The following is a 19,749-nucleotide window of genomic DNA, read 5'->3' as shown; positions in this document are numbered from 1 at the left end:
TTTTTATTTATACGGAATAATGTATGTTCGTTTTAAGTTTTAGTGTCACTTCTTAGTTTCAGTTGAAAACTTGTTTTTAACATAATTTCTGATTATCACCGATCTAGGGGAGATAAGACACCTCTCGAAAATACTGCAAACAACCTTGACAGCTAAGGAAAACTTTCAGTCTGTAACATAAAGTTCATTATCCATACTTCACAAAACAATACATGTTTTTTAGGAATGTTTGTTTTTCGATGAGCAAAAAGCTGTTTTTACTCGGCCGACTTCGCCTGAAAAAGCCATAATGAAGACAGGCATAAATCACCTAATGACTAGCAGAAACTAGAAGGCTACTATACCAAAAGAGAGCTTTTCAAGGGCTCATTTAAAAGCCTATATTTATGTCTAATCGTTTCCTAAAAATTCTACTTGAAAGCACAGTTTCACAAAGTGTACTTATATTTGGTTCTTCCACTTTTTTAAATGAAACACGTACCTTTCCCGATGAATTCACCAAAAAAGGCGTTTTTCAAAACCTAGACAAGAAAAAAAAACTAAGGGGGCAAGGAAGTCCCTTTGCCTCATTTACCGCCGTTAGAACTAGTACACAGGCTTCATCGCAGAATGAAGTTTGAAGGTTAATTTCAAAACTGTTGATCAGTCAAGCTTAATTTTTGGTAGATTTTTAGTTGAAAAGTTTTTAGTTTTACTCAATTTGTTTTCGCAATAATCTTGTACTTTTGAGATGAGTAGGCGATTTATGAAACTTACTAAGAGGGTCTGGAGGGTGAGTATGTGTGAGGGGTTCTTATAAACCTCCAGTTAAGGGTTTTGGACCATAATTATTGCAATGATACCGTTTTATGCTTCCAAATTTTTAGTGCCATTTATTAGTGCTATATGGCACTTTTGGACGGTAAAATTGATAAAAATCACGTAGATATGAGTAAAAGGTTTAAAATCTGCCTTCCCGGGATATGCCTTAAAAAATGAGTGCATCACGTTTGCAAAAATAATGGATTATCAGAAAAGTAATCATATGAAGGGACAAACCATGATAAAAAAAAAAATCCAAGCTAGATTCGAACGCATGATAATCTAATTTGAAGTCCAGCACTGTACTGACAAAACCACGCCTCCAATAACGTAATTTAATATATTGGTGTTTTTAGGACTTTAATTGCGTAGCTTATTAAGGGGGAATGGAGGAGGAATTTGCAGGAGGTGTTCTTGCAAACCTTCAGTTAAGGGTTTTGGACCATAATTATTACAATGATACCAATGCTTCCAAGATTTTCCACTTAAGTTTTTAAGTTTTATGGTTCCAAGATTTCCTACTTAAGAAGTAGCGCCAAAAGTGTTATTTTCAGTGCTATATCTCACTTACGAATGGTAGGATTGATAAAAAGCTGGTAGATATGCGCAAAAGTTTTCAAATGAGCCATTAGACATCACTCAAAAAAGTTCTGATAGCCCACTAGCAATAGCTTTTCGACTTGAGACATGACACCAAAATTGCCGTTTTTAGTGCTACTTGAAACTTGCAGATGGTTGAATTTATAGGAAGAACGTATATATGAGCAATATTTTTTATATGAGCTATCAAAAATCTATCTAAGAAGTTCTGGTAGCCAGCTAGCCCCACCCCTCTAGAAACGGCATAAAGTGCCCTTTTTCCGTGCCATATGGCACTTGCACACGGCGAAGTTTATATAAACCACGTACATATGATAAATTGCCTTTGAATGAGCTCTTAAGCATCTCTATATGATGTTCTAGTACTCCGCTCGGCCTGGAATAAAGAAGAAAACACTACCATTTTAACATTTTTTAACTTCTTGTTACTATGCGGTGTAGCTCACTATTTACTAGGTTGTAGCTAATGCTGCAACCATTACTAAGAGTTCAATGCAGGTTTTCGTCAGAAATTATTTAAGATTAAAATCAGTTAAGTCTAATAGACGGTAGAATTTTTAAAAATTAGTAAATATGAGCAATAGCTTTTAACTGAGCCATTAAACATCTACCTACGATGGTGTGGTAGCCTGCTAATGTTTCAGCAGCTTACTAATGAGCAGACGATTTATGTAACTTACTAAGGGGGGCTGGAAGGGAGTGTACGGGAGTGGTTCTTGTGAAGCTCCAGTTAAGGGTTCTGGAACAAAACTATTACAATAGTACCTGTTTTGTACTTCAGAGCTTTTTCCAATTAAGAAGTGGCACCAAAAGTGTTGTTTTCAGTGCTATATCGCACTTACGAATGGTAAAATTGGTTAAAAAAAAACACGTATGTATAAGCAATAGCTTTCAAATGAGTAATTAAACATTACTCTTAGAAGTTCTGCTAGCCCAATAGCCCCAGCTTTTCTACTTGAGACACGACACCAAAAGTGCCGTTTTTAGTGCCGTTTGGAAGTTGCTGCTGGTGGAATTTATATGAAAGATTTACATATGAGCAATATCTTATATATGAGCTATAAAAGATTTGTCTTATGATGTTCTGGTAGCCTGCTAGTGCCACCCCTTGAGAAATGGCACAAAAAGTGTCTTTTTTGTACCATATGGCGCTTGCAGATAGTGGAATTTATAAAAAGCACGTAGATATGAGAAATAGCTTTTGAATGAGCCATTAATAATCTCTCTATGATGTTAAATAAAAGTTCAAATAGGGATAAAATCCTTTTAATAGACAGTGATAGAAATTCACAAAAATACCAGATATTTCGGTCACATATACAGTGACCGTCATCAGTAGTAAAACTAAAATAAAACAATTTAAATCAAAAGTTTATATACTAAATAAAATAACACTACGTATTGTTTGAGTCCCTAATTCTTTTCAAAGCAAAGGCGGAAGCTATTCTCTTTGACCTTCTTGGATTCGGTTCATTAGCGTTCAATGATACAACATTTGGACAAAGGTCAACTACATTGGGTGAATTGAACTTTACTCTCTCAGATTTTAATAAATTATCATAGATAGAGTCCAGCCCATATTCACCTGTATCACGATTCAAAGCAATATTCTTGAATAAGATTTTCTTTATTTCAAGAATTTCACGAAAATTTTGCTTTAAACCCCGATCCCTAGAAATCAAAGAGACATTCTCGAACAAAATAAAATGGTCTGGACAATTAAAAATATGTTCAGAAAGGGCTGAAGTGAAATCTTCAGACTTAGAAACTTGCTTTAAAGCCGAAGAAATAGAATCTTTGTGTTGTAATAATCTCATTTCCAAACTCTGGTTAGTACGTCCCACATATGAGCTTCCACAAGTACATGGGATCTGATAAACCCCACTTTGTTGCCCCAATGAAGTTTGCTCCTTCCCAGAATTTAGAAAACTACCCAAAGTATTATTACTCTTTAAAGCTACCCTTAGACAAGTGCTTTGTAAAATTTTTTTAAGTTTTTCAATTACCCCGGGTATTGATGGTAAGGAACAAAAAACATCCTTCTCCTGAGTTGTCTCCAAGACTTCCTTAGAAATCTCTAAAAACCTTTTCTTCTTTTTGAAAAAGTCTGGTTAATTAACCGCTCTGGATGTATGTTGCCTATTAGTATTTTTCTTAGAACAGACAACTCCTCCTCAACAAATTTTGGAGAGCAAATATTAAAGATCCGATCAGTTAAAGAAATGATCAAACCAATTTTTACTGGGCGAGCGTGACCGGAACTATAAGACAAAAATCTATTGTTATTTGTCGGTTTTCTGTAAATTTTAAAATCCAGACTATTTTGATTTTTCAAAAGAAGAACATCAAGGAAAGGAAGTTTCCCATTCTCTTCCAATTCAACAGTAAACTTAAAATCTCCTCCCGAACAATTAAGATGTTCCAAAAATCCTTTTAATTCCTCCTCCCCATAATCCCATAATGAAATAATGTCATCCATATACCGGCCCCAGAAAATATGTTTTAAAAAATATGAATCTAACGCAATTGTTTCAATATTCTCCACAAAAATATTTGCTAATAAAGGGGATAAAGGGGCCCCCATAGGTAAACCATTTATTTGTTCGAAAAAAAAACAAAAAAAACGGGAGACAGATCAGTGCTACCGATGCGAAAAAATTATTTTCCTTGTTGTTCAAGGAGGGGGACTGCAATACCTCTGTACTAGATTTTAAACTATGCTGGTTCCAATGGTACACTTTTCATTTTGATCTGACGCCATTTTCGAGGGGTTTGAGGCTTTTTTTCGAAATCGCTATAAATTACTTTTCGCAATGAACTTTTACTTTTAAGACAAACCGAAATAAGAGTTACATTCCTGAGTCTAGACCCCGGCGCCGCGCCGATGAGGGAAGACCGGTGGCGGCAGGGCCAAAAATAGCACGCCACGCCGTGCCGCCGGTAAGATGTCGGCGGCGCACCGCCGGCGCGATCAATGTTGACCGCAAACATTAATGTTTTCATCAGTCTTTCTCAAATCACAGCTTAAGTTTGCAACAGATTCGAGTCTATTAATGAGTTCAAAATTCACAAGTCGCTGGCTGGAAACTGGTCTTCTTCGTTATTCATCAAGAGAAGTAGAAATCTGGTAGAAACGAAATTGATGTGACGTTTCAGAACCCTTGCATAATACGAGTAGTTGAAGTATCTATTAGCTATGTACTCTTAAAATACACAATATTCAAGTTTAGTAGGGTTTTTTTTTTATCGAGCATTACTGCATACAAAACTCCAAATGCCGTATCACAAAATCCGTCAGTTTATCAGGGTAAAAACTTTGAATATAAATTTGAACTTAGAAGCTTAATTTTTTCATAATGCCATTTGTCTATATCTGTTTTGTCACCTTAAAAACAGTTGAAATGGGTGTCATCGATATTGATTGTTTTTTTTTTGCTTTTTTTAATTCCTAAAAAGCCTTTTTGTATTAGAAACTGATGTTTAGTAACAATTTAAAAAAAGCAATGTAAAGTTTTTTTGGCGTCTCTAGTTGTAGAATAAATGTCTTGTAGGCTAAGGCTGAACTGCTACTTTTTTATTGGTTCTGGATGCTCTCTTGGATATTATTCATTTTTTCTTTTGGGGATTCATTCCAAATTATAAACAGATAAATACCTAATATCAGTCAAGTTATAAAATGCATCTAAAAGGAGTAAATTTTTCAAATTGAAAAATACATGATGAACACTTCACACGAGAATACTTCAATTACAATGAAACAAAAAACACTTAATGGTTTATTCGATATGAAGAAAAATGAAGTGCCAGCTATTTTCTTAGGTAAAAGATGAAAAGCTCATCTATTTTAAATGTAACTAAATGAAATAATATGCAGACTGAAGTAGCTCAAGGAAGATGTTAGGATTTTCATCCTAGTTCGTCACTTTTAATCCAAGCAAAATGTTATGAAACTTAGTATCAGTTATTGAGTTTAAGCTTTGATTTCCAAATGCTCACAAGAATTACCAAATTTAAGCAAGTCGCAACAATAAGTCACCTGTGGCCAAAATACTCAAAGACTCCTCTTTGATCCCCACCCAGGCTCAAAGCTTCTGCTATGGTCATTTCCATGGAAATCTCCAAAGATTTTCTTTTTAAAATAGCTTTCAAGCGTAGTTAGGGGTATTTAGCCTTTTTCACTTTTCTTCAAAGCTTTGAAAAAAGTGTTATAATATTCCAAATTTTACATTTGTTATGTTTGAGCATATTTTTGTTAATCCTTTGTGGGGTAATCGAATTTTTAAACTACTGTAGATACTTAAGAACGTTACAACATCTAATACCCTGAGGTAATAAGACTCTCGAAGACTCCTCCTTGAACCTCCCAAATTGAAAGCTTTTATTAAGATCTGGCCTTTTAATGTAACTTGGGCACTGGAGAAAGGGCGCCATTGTCGGTCGAGCACAGTGTTAGGTGGGGATGTTGGTTTCGCTTTTGCCACACCATTTCGTTTTAGCGTAAATCTGCCTTGCAGTTATAAATGAAATTTTTCAAATTAAACCCGTTTCATCAATAAGAAAAAAAACTGGTTGGACGCATATGTCCCTTTCTCTTCGGACGATAAAACTGTGCAAGTGCTGTATCAAATTTATCTCACGAAAACCTTGTTAATTTTTGTCAACTTTTCAACTTTTTGGCATCCCTGCTTTCAAAAAAAAAATCAAGGTACTATCACTTAAATATAATAACTCCCTATGCCCCCCCCTCTGGATACCATCTTGATAGGATACCGTCTCTGCTTTAAATAAAAAAAAAATTACTTTTGGCAGCTCTGCTTAAAAAAAAATCGAGGTATTATCATTTAAATATGATAGCTCACTACCCCCCCCCCCGGGATATCACCTTGATAGGATGCCGTTTCTGCTTTAAATTGAAAAAAATTAACTTTTTGGGATCCCCTGCTTTTAATAAAAAAAAATCGAGATATTATCATTTGAATGTAATACCTCCCTACCCCCCCCCTCTGGATACCGCCTTGATAGGATACCGTCTCAGCTTTCATTAGAAAAATAATTTACTTAATAATTAACAAGGTCACTGCATGGTTCAAACAAACACACAAAATAACGTTAAACAGCCTAGTGTTCCTTTAAAAAAAAAATTGAGGGTATGAGTAAAGGGGTACAAATACAACAACAAAAATGTCGAAATTATTCAGATATACCTCAAATGACTGAAAAACTGAGTCATAGATTCGCCGTGGCATTCAATAAGATCCAAAGAATCTAATTAAAAGGGAGCACACACAAAAGCCAAATTAGGCCAGTAGCCTATGAGAAATTACAAAATACGCAAGAAATTGAACAAGTCCTAATGGAGGGCCCTGGGTCTATCAAAATATTTCAATGGTTTCCCAGGGAATTTGATATCATTTTCTTCTGTCTTCACTTTAAATGAAAAAAAATGCGGTATTATCATTTAAAAATGATAGCCCCCTATCCCCCCTATAGGCAATAATTTACAATTTATTTATGAATCATATTTTGGGGTAAGTTCTGGCTCAATCTTTAATTCCCTAACCTGGTACATAGCTTTGTCTAAAACCAAATTTTGTCTCAATTGAAGTTTTTTTGTTGGGGGGGGGGTAAAAAGGTTTCAGAAAAAAGATTGTATTTTATATCAGGGTTCAACAATTAATTATTAAACATTAATAAAATGTTATCTAAAAACAGCAAAAAAAAATATGCAAATTTAGAATTCAACTGTAGAAACAATCTCTCGGCTGTCAATTTCAAAATCCAACTGAAGGCTGAAGCTGTATAGTAGTGAATGCGTTCTATAATTCTGTTCAACTTGAAAATAAAATTCTTGACTATGAATGATGTAAGAAATAGCGATTAGGAAACTGCATTCGAAATGACAAACTCATTTCATAAAGACGATTCTTTTTTTGTCAACATATGAAGAACTGTGTATATTACAATATTTGCAATTGCATATTGCATCTTTCTGGTTTTTATGCAAAGTAACAAAAGAGACGAAAATTAATGAACAAGAGAGTAGTGAAGAATTATGGTATGCAAAGTAATATTTGGCAGGGAAAGTCACTGGTGATAAATCGCTAGGGGTGGCACCGTGATTGCGTGATTTTCGGGGATTCGGGGAACCAAATTTTGTTTCGGGGTGACGCACAGATTTTTGGGAAAATACCCGAAAATTTGGGGATAATGCAAGCCGTGCTTGATTTCTAAGCAGCAAAATCTAAATACTAAACCACACGAGAAGAAAAAGCTCCGACTTTGCGGTTGACGGAATAAAGAATTACTGCAAAATTAATTTGAACTCGAACGAACGCCACGACCTCTGCCGGCGGCGGCGTGCCTGCGGCACGCCGGCGGCGGTACGACACTTTGGCGGCGTTCGACCGGGCTTCTCGTCGGGGGCGTTCGGTCGATCCGTCGGCGCGGCGTCGGGGTCTACCTGAGTCAGTGTCAGATGACATTTTTTTTCAAATTGCATTTTTCAACTTTTGGTTACTATGGGCTGTGGTTCGCTCTTTACTAGGTTGCAGGTCCCGCTGCAACCATGATACCTTGCCGGGACATGCTTTAAAAATGAGCTTACAAAATGACTGAAAAAAAAAAACAATGGATACCGATACCGGTATTCTTGATACGATACACGCTATACCCATGCGCCCGATACTGATATGCACGATATCGATACGCCCGACACCACATACAGCCCTTCCCCAGGGACTATGGAGGGCCATATCATCATCAAAAACCATATATATTGGACTTTTGAACTACGTTAAACGAAATGGCTATCTCATAATTTTTATAAGACTATTTTGGAGGGAGGGGGCCTGTAGGGAGAGGGGGGGGCTATCTGCCCTCCAATCTTTTTGGTCACTCAAACAGGGCACTAGCAAATTTAATTTCCATTCAATGAGCCTTAAAACATCTCTCTATGATGTTCTGGTCATTCGCTAGCCCTGGTGAAAAAAAAGGAGACACATCAGTTCTACCCATGCAAAAAAGTAATTTTCCTTGGTGTTCAAGGTGGGAGGCTGTAATTATCCTTCAAATGGTTTTGGATTATGCTGATTCCAACGGTGCACTTTTTATTTCGATTTGACGCTATTTTCAAGGGGTTTCAGTCTCTTTTTCGAGATCACCATAAAGTTCTTTTCACAATAAACTTTTACTTTTAAGATTAACCGAAACAATAGTTATCATTCCTGATTCAGTGTCAGATGGCAATTTTTTCTCACTAGGCAGTTATTTTGAAAACTGCGTTTTTCAGCTTTTGATCACTCTGGGCTGTGGTTTGCTCTTTGCTAGGTTGCAGCTGCCGCTGCAACCATGAAAGGTGTTCAACGCAAAAAATTACTTTTTACAAATTACAAATTAAAATTACTTAGGCAGCGCTAGCGCGCTGCCTAAGTAAAGAACGATGTGGGCACAATGTGTTTTTTTTCCCATACCCGGGCACTTCGTATCGAAGGAGTTGTCATAGAAACTTCGAAAAGGGTTCATTCGATTGGAAATTGGAGTCGCTAGTGCCCTTTTTAATAGTCAAAAGTGATTGGAGGGCAACTAGCCCCCCCCCCCACGCCCATCATTCCCCCAAACATATCTAATCAAAATTTTCATATAGTCATTTTGTTCAGCGTAGTTGATTTCCAGATAGAAAATATGTTTTTGAGGAGGACACTCCTCCACAACCCTCGGGGCAAGGGTTTTAAGTTATGCCCTGGGGGCATATAAGGTTTTTATAGAAGGCGTTGTCGTTGAAAATTCAAAAAAGGCCCATTCGATTGGAAATTTGAAGGGCTAGTGCCCTTTTTAATAGTGGAAAGTGTTTGGAGGGAATCTACCCCCCCCCCTACGCCTATCAGTCCCCCTAACACATCCAATCAAAATTTTGAGATAGCCATTTTATTCAGCGTAGTTGATTTCCAGATAGAAAATATGTTTTTGAGGAGGACACTGCCCCGCAATCCTCAGGGCAAGGGTTATAAGTTATGCCCTGGGGATATATAAGGTTTTTATAGAAGGCGTTGTCGTAGAAACTTCAAAAAAGGCTCACTCGATTGGAAATTCAAAGGGCTAATGCCCTTTTTAATAGTTGAAAGTGAATGGAGGGCAATTAGCCCCCCCCCACGCCCATCATTTCCCCAAACACATCCAATCAAAATTTTGAGATAGCCAATATATTCAGCGTAGTTGATTTCCAGATAGAAAATATTTTTTGAGGAGAACACTGCCCCGCAATCCTCAGGGCAAGGGTTATAAGTTATGCCCTGGGGATATAGAAGGTTTTTATAGAAGGCGTTGTCTTAAAAACTTCAAAAAAGGCTCACTCGATTGGAAATTCAAAGGGCTAGTGCCCTTTTTAATAGTCAAAAGTGATTGGAGGGCAACTAGCCCCCCCCCCACCCCCATCATTTCCCCAAACACAAACCATAAAAAATTTGTTATAGACATTTTGTAAAGCGTAGTTGATTTCCAGATTGAAAAAATATTTTTGTGGAGGACACCCCCCCAGAGCTCTCAGGGCAAGGGTTTTAGATTATGCCCTGGGTGTATATAAGGTTTTTAAAGAAGGCGTTGTCGTAGACACTTCAAAAAAAGCTCATTTGATTGGAAATTCAAAGGGCTAGTGCTCTTTTTAATAGTCGAAAGTGATTGGAGGGCAACTAGCCCCCCCCCCACGCCCACCATTCCCCCAAACGCATCCAATCAAAATTTTAAGAAAGTCATTTTGTCCAACAAAGTGAATATCAGAATCGAAAATATATTTTTGAAGAAGACACTTCGCCAACGCCATCAGTGGAAGCGTTATAAGTTATACCCTGAGGGCCTACAAAGTTTCTATTGAAATCTTTGTCGTAGAAACTTGAAAAAGGGCTCATTCGTTTGGATATTCAAAGGGCTAGTGCCCTTTTTAATAGTCACAAGTGATTTGAAGGTAAATAACCACCCTCTCGCGCCCATCTTTTCTCCAAACACATCCAATCAATATTTTAGATAGCCATTTTATTCAACGTAGTTGAAAGTTTCGGAAATTAAGTCTTAGAGGATGACAACCCCTCCCCCCTCACAGCCCTGAGGGCAAGGGTTGTAAGTTATGCCCTGGGAGCTTTTAAGGTTTTTATTGAAGCGTAGAAACTTCAAAAAGGCTTATTCGAATTGAAATTAAAAGGGCTAGTCCCCTTTTTAACAGTTCAAAGTGTTCTGATAACGACTAACGCCCCTTTCACACCCACCATTTCCTTGGACCAACACGATAAAAATTTTGAGATATCCATTTTTTCCAATGTAGTTGAAAGTTCTGAAAATTAAGTCTTTAAGGATTATAGCCTCCTCAGAGCCCTCAGCACAAGGGTTGTAAGTTATTTCACGTGGGCATATAAAGTTTTTATAGAAAGTTGTTATAGAAATTTCGAAAAGGGCTCATTTGATTGGAAATTGAAATTGCCCTTTGTAATAGTCGAAAGTGAGTGGAGAGTAATTAAGCCCCCTCTTACGCCCACCATTTCCCCAAAAACATTCAATCAAAGTCTTGATAGCCATTATGTTCAACGTAGTTGAAAGTTCTGGAAATTATGTATTTAAGGATGACAAACCCCCCAGAGCCCCTAGGGCAAAGGTTGTAAGTTCTGCCCTGGGGACATATAAGGTTTTTATAGATAGAGTTGTCGTAAAACTTCAAAAGGGGCTCATTCAATTCGAAATTGAGAGGGCTAGCGCCCTTTGTAATAGTCAAAAGTGATTGGAGGGTAACTAACCCCCTCTCACGCCCACCATTCCTCCAAACACATCCAATCAAAATTTTCAGATAGCCATTTTTTTCAACGTAATAGAAAATTCTATAAATTAGGTCTTTGAGAATGACACCCCCCCCCCAGCACTCAGGGCAAGGGGTGTAAGTTATGTCCTAGGGGCATATAAGACTTTTATTGAAAATTTTGTCGTAGAAACTTCAAAAGGGCTCATTTGATTGGAAATTGAAAGGGCTAGGGCCATTTTTAATAGTTGAAAGTGATTGGAGAGCGACTAACCCCCCTCTCACGCCCACCATTTCCCCAAACACATCCAATTAAAATTTTGAGATAGCCATTTTCTTTAACGTAGTTGAAAGTTCTGGAAATTCGGTCTTAGAGGATGACAACCACCCTAACAAACCTTAGGGTAAGGGTTATAATTTATGCCCTGGTGGCATATAAGGTGTTTATAGAAATCGTTGTCGTTTCCAAAAGGGCTCATTCAATTGGAAATTGAAAGGCCTAGTGCCCTTTTTAATAGTCGAAAGTGATTGGAAGGCTTGACATTTTTATGGTAAAGATCGAAGTAGGTATAATGTACTACTTTTTGTTGTTGTTGTTGTTTAGACCAGGGCACTTCGTATCGAAGGAGTTGTCGTGGGAACTTCGAAAAGGGCTCATTCGATTGAAAATAGAATCCAAGCTATCAAAGGAAGTAAACAGATTTTTTTTGCGAATGATATCAAGTTTTCCATTTCAGGTCGACTAGAAGAGGTATGAAACTAAATTAAACAGTACTATTTGTCTCCAGATTTTTAAAAGGGTGTATGTTGTTAAAAATTGCTGAAAGTTTTTCTCCAGTATACAAATAGCGGGCCAAACTATAAAGTCTTAAAAAACGAAAAGGTTTAAAGTATTATTTTCTTTTTCCCTTAAAAGACTATGTCAATATAAAACGAACAGAAATTAATTAAAAAAAAATTTCCACAAAATAAGTTGTTCAAAGAAAAGTAAAGAACTCCAATAAACAAAAAATGAGTAAAAATAAAATCAAATAATCTACCCAGCGTGAAACTACCACAAATCAGCATCAATAAATAAATGAAACCCAAAACAAACAGAAATTACAATATTTAACCGAGTCAAACTCAAAACGATTAGAAATTAACATAAGTTGGGCGCAAATCCCCTATGCCTTCCGAAGGCCAGAACAAAATTTACACTTTACTGAAAAAATACAAATGAATGTACATTGTCAGTTTAATATACATATACTGAGATTTAGTAATCAAAATGTTAATATTATTTGATTTATTAAAGTTATAAAATTAAAAACAATTATATTTTTTCATTAAAGTACAAATTATGTTCTGGCCTTGGGAAGGCATAGGGGTTTTTGTGGAAAAAGTTTTTTTAATTAATATGATACAAAATCGGCACTGTAATTTTGTATAATTTTTGCTGTGTCGACAAACTTTGAAACCCCCTGTAAAAGTATATGAATACTAAATGTAACAATAGACTTTTTAATCTTTCTTAACCTTTTAAAATTAAAGTTTATTTTCTAATCTTTTTTTAAAGCTTTACCAGAATTTCATTTCCTATTTCCTAGAAACAATTATGAAAATCCCATATTTTTCTCGTGTATAGCTATGTAAACATGACATCTTATGCTTTTTAATACTTTAACATTCTAAGATTTTATTCCTATCTAAATCGTTGCAGGGTAAACTATTACCGTTAAAACCACGAAAACTTACTTAATGACTCACTCACTCACTTTCACTCACTTTCACTCACTCAGTATATTTCCACTTTCCTATAAAATTATTTAAATACACATTATACGCATTTTGGTTATAAAATTACTCTAATTTTTTAGATCTTTTTTTGTTTAAATCATTCAAAAAATATCCTTATTTAAAAAATAAAAAATTCATTCCCAAAATTGAGTAGAAAAATGTCAATGTGAAATGCAAAAAGCTGGAACTTTAAGACTCTAATTTGCTAACGTTATATTTCATTAAACTATTCCCATGAAAATCCTGGACACTTTATTCTGACTCTCGTATAAAAACTACATAAATAAAAGATACTTATTTTATTAAGCTTATAGTTTTCTTTCAAGTTTCTTGTCCTAATCCTTAAAAAACAAAGTCGTGAACATGGTTCACAAGTCACATTTGCGTAACACCCAAGCATCATTTTTTAGAAACACTGAGCCTGTGCACCGTCGATGCGCATGTGCATGTATAATGGGTATTAAAAGCAGGACCAGAAGTGTCAAATTCGAACCAAAAGGATCATAAAATTCTGGTTTGGCTGAATAAACGGTGGTTTTCACTGTTTGTCAGAGCCGTTTTGACTAAAGGCATAAAATATACCTTTCCCTTTCAAGACCTTTTACGTCAGTGGAAAAAAACTTCTGATTTGTCGCAAGTGATGTCACGCGATCATCTTCATGTAATCAAAGTCCATTTTGCAATCCTTCTGGTTTGAATTCGGCTTTTCTGGCACAGATTGTAATACCCACCATTAATCACATGCGCATTGACAGTGCGCAAGCGCACTGATCCAATAGCGATTCTTGGGTGTTGCGCAATTGTGACTTGTGGACCACGTTTGCCACCTTGTTTTTAAGGATTAGGTCAACAAACACTAAAGAAAGCTATAGGCTTATTAAAATAAGTATCTTTTATTTATGCAATTTTTACCCACATACGGATTGACACGGCGCAAGCGCACTGATCCAAAATAGCGATACTTTTGGGTTTCATTTCAAAGCGACTGTGATACTTGTTGACTACGTTCACTACCCTGAAAAACACCTGTTGGCACGAATTGTATGAAAATCATATCCTCACCCTCATGCCCTGTAGGTGCTCTCATGGTTTAGTTAGATCGCGGAAATAAACATTTTCCAACAGCGAAACAGTTGTCTGGTCTGCATCGTAATATACTTCAATCCCGCCAGTGAAAATCTTTGAAATGAAGGAATTTTAATCTCTTGTAAAACTTAGTATACTATTGGTTAATAAAAATTTTTGATTAGCCCTTTTTGTATGTTTACTTCTTGTGAACTTTATTAAGTTTACTTCTTGTGAACTTTATACAACCTTCTTCTGTATTCTCTTTCCATGCTATTAAAATTGACAACAGAAATATGGTTTCAAAAAGGTTAGTATTTTTCTAGTTCTTTGACTACCCTTTCTTTAAGATAATCATGTTTTAAAACAGTTCGATTGATTTTAGTCTGCATTCAAAAGACCCTTTGGTGGCGAAGTGGGTTTGATCTCAACATGGGAACACAGTGAAGGGCCGACGCAAGGACCTTAGTTGTCAAGAAGCGTCGTTAATCCAACACATACATTTAAGAATTGGAGGTTACAAATAATACTAACACAATTTTTTTGTACATTTAAACGATGCGAAATTGCATATCTGATAACAAAAATAATATTTCCGAGGGGACACTGACTTCCCTAAGCCTGGCGTACATCTCGGAGCGCCGTCCGTTCCACACAGTTCCGCAACACTTGGTAAAGTTCCACCACGCTTGTCAAAGTTCCCAAATTACTTGATACAGTCTAGTTACGATTGGCACGCGCCACCAGGTGTACATGATTTATGAGAGCGATTGGCCCCTCAAATACTTCCTAGTTTACACTTACTTGATAAAAAGTGCTCGGTACGCTGTGAAGTAAGGCACTCCAAGAGCAGCCCCTTGTGAAAATGAAAGCCGATTGGACAGAGGGAACACACTGTGGGCTTCGCATGAGACATATTCGGCATAAGATCCAGATGCACCGCTAAAGAACACACGATCACCCGCCTGAAAACATGATAAGAGGGGTAAAATTAATCATTATCCGCTGAAAGTTGAGCAAGAGCTGTAATCTAATCATTACTCGTTGAAATCATTAACGACTGAAAATATAGAAATTACGGTAAATTAACCATTATCTGCTGAAAATAGCAAGAATGGTAAGTTAATATTACCTGCTGAGAATACACCATGAGAAGAAAATTAATCATTGCCCCCTGAAAATATAGCAAGATCGATCAATTAATCATTACCCCCTGAAAATACAGCAAGAACTGTAAATGGACTATTACCCATTGAAATCATTACCACTGTAAATAAAGCAATAGTGCTAAATTAATCCTTGTCAGCTCAAAATATAACTATTTCTACAACTACTAAGAACTCACCGCAGCACCAAGCCACCTGAGGCCAACACAGCAAAGCACGCTCCTCCTCCATCCTAATTTATTCAAAGCCTCCCTTTTTACACCCTCCCACGTAGTTCCCATTTCCCTTAATCTTTTCTTGCGACATCCTACCACCCCAACCGTAGATGACCTGCTTTCCCTTTAGCCCTAGACAATTGACCGACAAGGACAATCTTTGACAATCTGTCATCCTTCATCCGCAGAACGTGCCCTAGCTATATCAACCTTTCTCTCATTATAGCCTTAGAAGGCGGGATTGAATGACACTTTTCGCACGGCCTACTGTTTGAAATACGGTCAGTCAGGTACTTAAAACAATCCGAACACAATTTCTCTGGAAAACATCTAGCAAATCTGCCTCCTTGTTTCCGAGCACCCATGGTTCAGAACCATGTTTGACTGTAGCTTTGAATATTCTAATATTCAAAAATAACTTCACAGACTTATCTTCCATTTTTTTTCAACTTTGAACAAACCCTGGGCCTTGGCTATTCTAACTTTTAACATCTACACTGCAGCCACAGTCTTTACTTATAATATTGCCAAGGTAAGTGAAACTGTCCACTTGATGTATCTTTTGGTTAACTAGCGTCAGCTTTTAATCTTCACTTATTCCTAGCCTCTTTTTAAAAAAAGGCTAACGCTAAAGTTTTTGTTAGTACTTTTAAAAGATCTTTTTATTCTAATTAAACGGCCTTTGTGATTTAGGAGTCACTCTTACATAATTGGGATAAAATTCGAATTTTAGCGTAAAGAGGGAGGTATTGCCGAGGAGGAGACCTCCCTCATATACGTAATAATTTCTGTTCGCTTTAAGTTTTAATCTTGCTTCTTACTTTCAGTTGAAAAAACTTGTTTTTTTAAATTTAATTCTTGTATAAGGTCCTTCTCCTCTATATTAAACACAAAGCATTTTCACTAATATTCCTAGCTCGGCTGCGATAATTAAAAGTGCGACATATGCCGTTTTGGTTGAAAATGTGTTATGTATGTGTCGTGGGTAAACTAAGCACGAGGAATCGAATGGTGCAGTCAGACTTGTCTTATCCGGTACCGTCATGATGGTAAAAAAGAGACATACGCCACTTTTAATCTACCTCACAGCCGTTTGCAGTTAGAAGACAAGCGACAGTGAGAATCAATATATACAAGCCTGCCGCGTCGAATTCGGCTACATAGTTTTTTTTCTTAAAGCTGGCATATTAACATTTCTGACCACACAAACGATTTAAATATATCACAACTTTAAGGAAAAATTCGCATTTTTCCCATAGTGGCTGTAGCGAAGCTATGATGGTGCTATTACTTCAAGAAGTTCACATTGTTGCGATTAGAAGACAAGCAAAGAAGTTCACATTGTCTGCGGTTAGAAGACAAGCAACAATAAGAATCAATCTATAAAAAGCCTGCCACGTAGCCGTGCCTGGGCCTGGCGGCGAATATATAAGTGTGCAGTTAATTAGCACCAGTTCGGTACGCATCCGTCCAGGGTTATAGCTTCTGAGTAAGCAAATCTGCAGCTAAGGTGGTGTCAAAGGGATCGCCCTTAAAAAGACTGTGGGCGCAAAAGAATTATAAACACGAATTACAAATAATAAGACAAGAATTGAATAAGAATTTTACATATAACCAAGTATTCGGCAAAACTTTCAATATAGTATATATTCAAAAACGTTATTGTTTTTAACGACAAGTAGCACTACAGAATTGACTGTCATGCATTGTTTCTTTATGGAGGGGAAGCAGAGAGCCATCTATTATGGATTTTGGTAATGCGCGGGCTCTATACGTTAAGTCTTATAAATGCCTCCTTTTTAGAACATTTTGTGATCCACCCGTTTAAGTATTCTGATACAATATTCCCTTTGGCAGTTGTGGGTATTTATGTTTTCAACACAAAGTTTTGATGTTTCATCGTATTGTGGGGGTTCACTATCATTTAATAGATTGTTTTTAAAAGATAAATTTCGTCTGTAAGTTTGTTACAAAATCTCATGTTCCACAAGGAATATAAATTTTGGTTGAATTGGTCATCAAAGGATATTTTACTTAATATCTGAGAAGCTAGCAATACGATCAGGGTTTAGCTTGCCTCATACTGGACCAAAATTTTTGGAATTAAGTTCCAATCACAATTAGAAGTTATGCTGATAATAAACATTTTTTTTTACATCTAGTTAGAAAATACGTAGCAGACCCCCTTGAAGTAGCCCAATAAACTACCTTTTGAACGGGGATGGTTAAATTGAAAATATATACACACAAACAAATTACGTTATAAAAATATTATAGAATGCAGATATTCAGGGATACTCAGGAATGAATACCTGCCCTCTACATTTGTCCAGTTATGAACAATTTTTTCTGTAATTTAAATGACAAACTGAAATAACTCGTTACTTTATTGAATAAGGTAGTTTCATTTTGACACAGCACGTAAAATTCTCTTAAGTTGAGTTTAAGCTAGTTTCTAGTGTATCCCAGCTGGAAATTAAATTGTCATTATTGTTATATGGTACCCTTAGAGATGCCTGTTTTTTATGTTTATATTACTTTTGTATGAATTAAATTCATCAATTTTTATGCCTCTCTATCGCTCGATAACGGATTTCTAGTAAACTTCAGCGATGTTTAGTTCAAATGTCGACAGAAAATTCTAGCCGGCCGCCTCCCTTATCTTCATCAAGCCTTGAGTGCTGGAAGCTTAGGATGTAACCATATTCGAACTAATAGATAGAATTGAACTGTGCAAGCAAGAATTCTCTAATGCAATTATTGAACAATCAAAGAAAGTGATTTAGCTAAAGTTATCTCGTATATTTCTGAAAAAAAGTGATCTACCATCTCCTGAAAGAAAAACATCATATAATTAAAACACGATAAAGTAATTTCCTCTTTTTTATATGTTTTCTATCTATCAAATTAAATTCTAAAACTAGTAAAGATTCAGCTGAGTTTCACACGCACGACCGCAGGAATTGCTTTTGAGGCAGCAAACTCGATCAAATTAATAGAGTAATTATATGAAAAAAATTGAATATTTTTAAGTAAATTGTGAGAACCTAGAGGTCTTGGGTAAGTAAGTCCAAAGCTGCCTCTCCTAAAAACATTTCAGCCACAACCAACTGACTTAAACTATTAAACGCAGCACCTTTTTAGTAGTCAGATTCTAACAGGAGTGAACTACACGTGTACTTTAACCTATAGACGAATAAGTGACTAGTTTCATTGTTTAAAATACCTTTAATGTTTGAACTTTTGAACCGACTTCAACAACTCTTCCAGCCCCATCTCTTCCAGGGATATAAGGTAAAGGTGGCAAGTTTGCAAATAAGCCCATTCGTATATAAGTGTCAACAGGGTTTACGCCAGCAGATCCGACCTTGATGACTACTTGCGTTTCTGTGTGTTTCGGTACTGGTACATCTGTTTCAACTCTTAGCACATTGGGACCACCAAATTCGTTCACACGAACAGCTTTCATTACGCTTGGAATTTTAGAAGTCCTGGTGGAAAGATTGAACGTTAGTGCAATAAAAACAAAAACGAATGTTTCTGTAGTCCTGATTGGGGGCCAAAAGACACTGGGGCCACCAAATTCATTAAAGCGAATAACTTTCATTATGCCTGAAATCCTAGAAGTACTTGTAGAAAGATTAAACGTTAGCACAATTAGTGAAAAAAACCTGTTTCTGTCGTCCCAATTGGGGCCGAAAAACGCTGGGTCTACCACATTTGTTAAAATATACAGCTTTCATTATGCTTCGAATTTTGGAAGACCTGATAGAAAGATTAAACGAACCATTAGACATTAGTCCACAGGCATGAGTATAAATTATCAATTTATATATCAACCATTAGCCGATGCACACGAGTATAATTTCTGCATTTACATATTAGCCTTTAGCCAGAAGCCATCTCGTTACAAATTTAGCCTACGCATAGGAGTGCAATTCATCCACTTATAAATCAGCTATGAACTATCTATTTGCAAATTTAATCCACACTTGCGAGGATATTTTAACCATTTACTCGACGTATCAGCCCTTAACCATTAATCCACCACACGTACGAGCATAATTTATCTATTTAAATGTCGACCATAAGTCATCAGCCGTCTAGTTACAAATTTAGTCAACGTGTATGAGCATGATTTAGCCTATTTACTTAGGGGTTTTCCGTTTTCTGTAGGGGGAAGGGGTCGGCAAAAAATAAGGTCATTTGAATTTTTCTTCTTGAAATTAGAAAAACTGGGCAAGGAGACAAATCCACAAAAAGATAATATAGGAATAATATAGGTAGTATTAGGCATGCGAAGAAGCAAATCCGTCTGTTGATGCACCACTGAGTTTGCTTTGGAAAA

General features: G+C 36.4%; 1 protein-coding gene across 5 annotated transcripts in view; it reads right to left on the bottom strand.

The window, feature by feature from the left end:
• The window catches only part of LOC148954082 (zeta-crystallin-like), a 101,537-nt gene that overhangs the window by 59,245 nt on the left and 22,543 nt on the right, over positions 1-19,749 (bottom strand). For all 5 annotated transcript variants that reach the window (XM_089085880.1, XM_089085883.1, XM_089085884.1 and 2 more), the window contains exons 3-4: positions 18,628-18,892; positions 14,825-14,985 (exon numbers count right to left, since the gene is read on the bottom strand). In XM_089085880.1, the coding sequence (XP_088942006.1) occupies positions 14,825-14,985; positions 18,628-18,892 (426 nt within the window). The remainder of the gene's footprint in view (positions 1-14,824; positions 14,986-18,627; positions 18,893-19,749) is intronic.

The sequence above is a fragment of the Artemia sp. Qi Xiang Cuo genome, chromosome 3 (genome assembly GCF_049724085.1).
Source record: "Artemia sp. Qi Xiang Cuo chromosome 3, ASM4972408v1, whole genome shotgun sequence".
Lineage (NCBI taxonomy): Eukaryota > Metazoa > Arthropoda > Branchiopoda > Anostraca > Artemiidae > Artemia > Artemia sp. Qi Xiang Cuo.
This window is presented reverse-complemented; position numbering and strand designations above follow the sequence as displayed.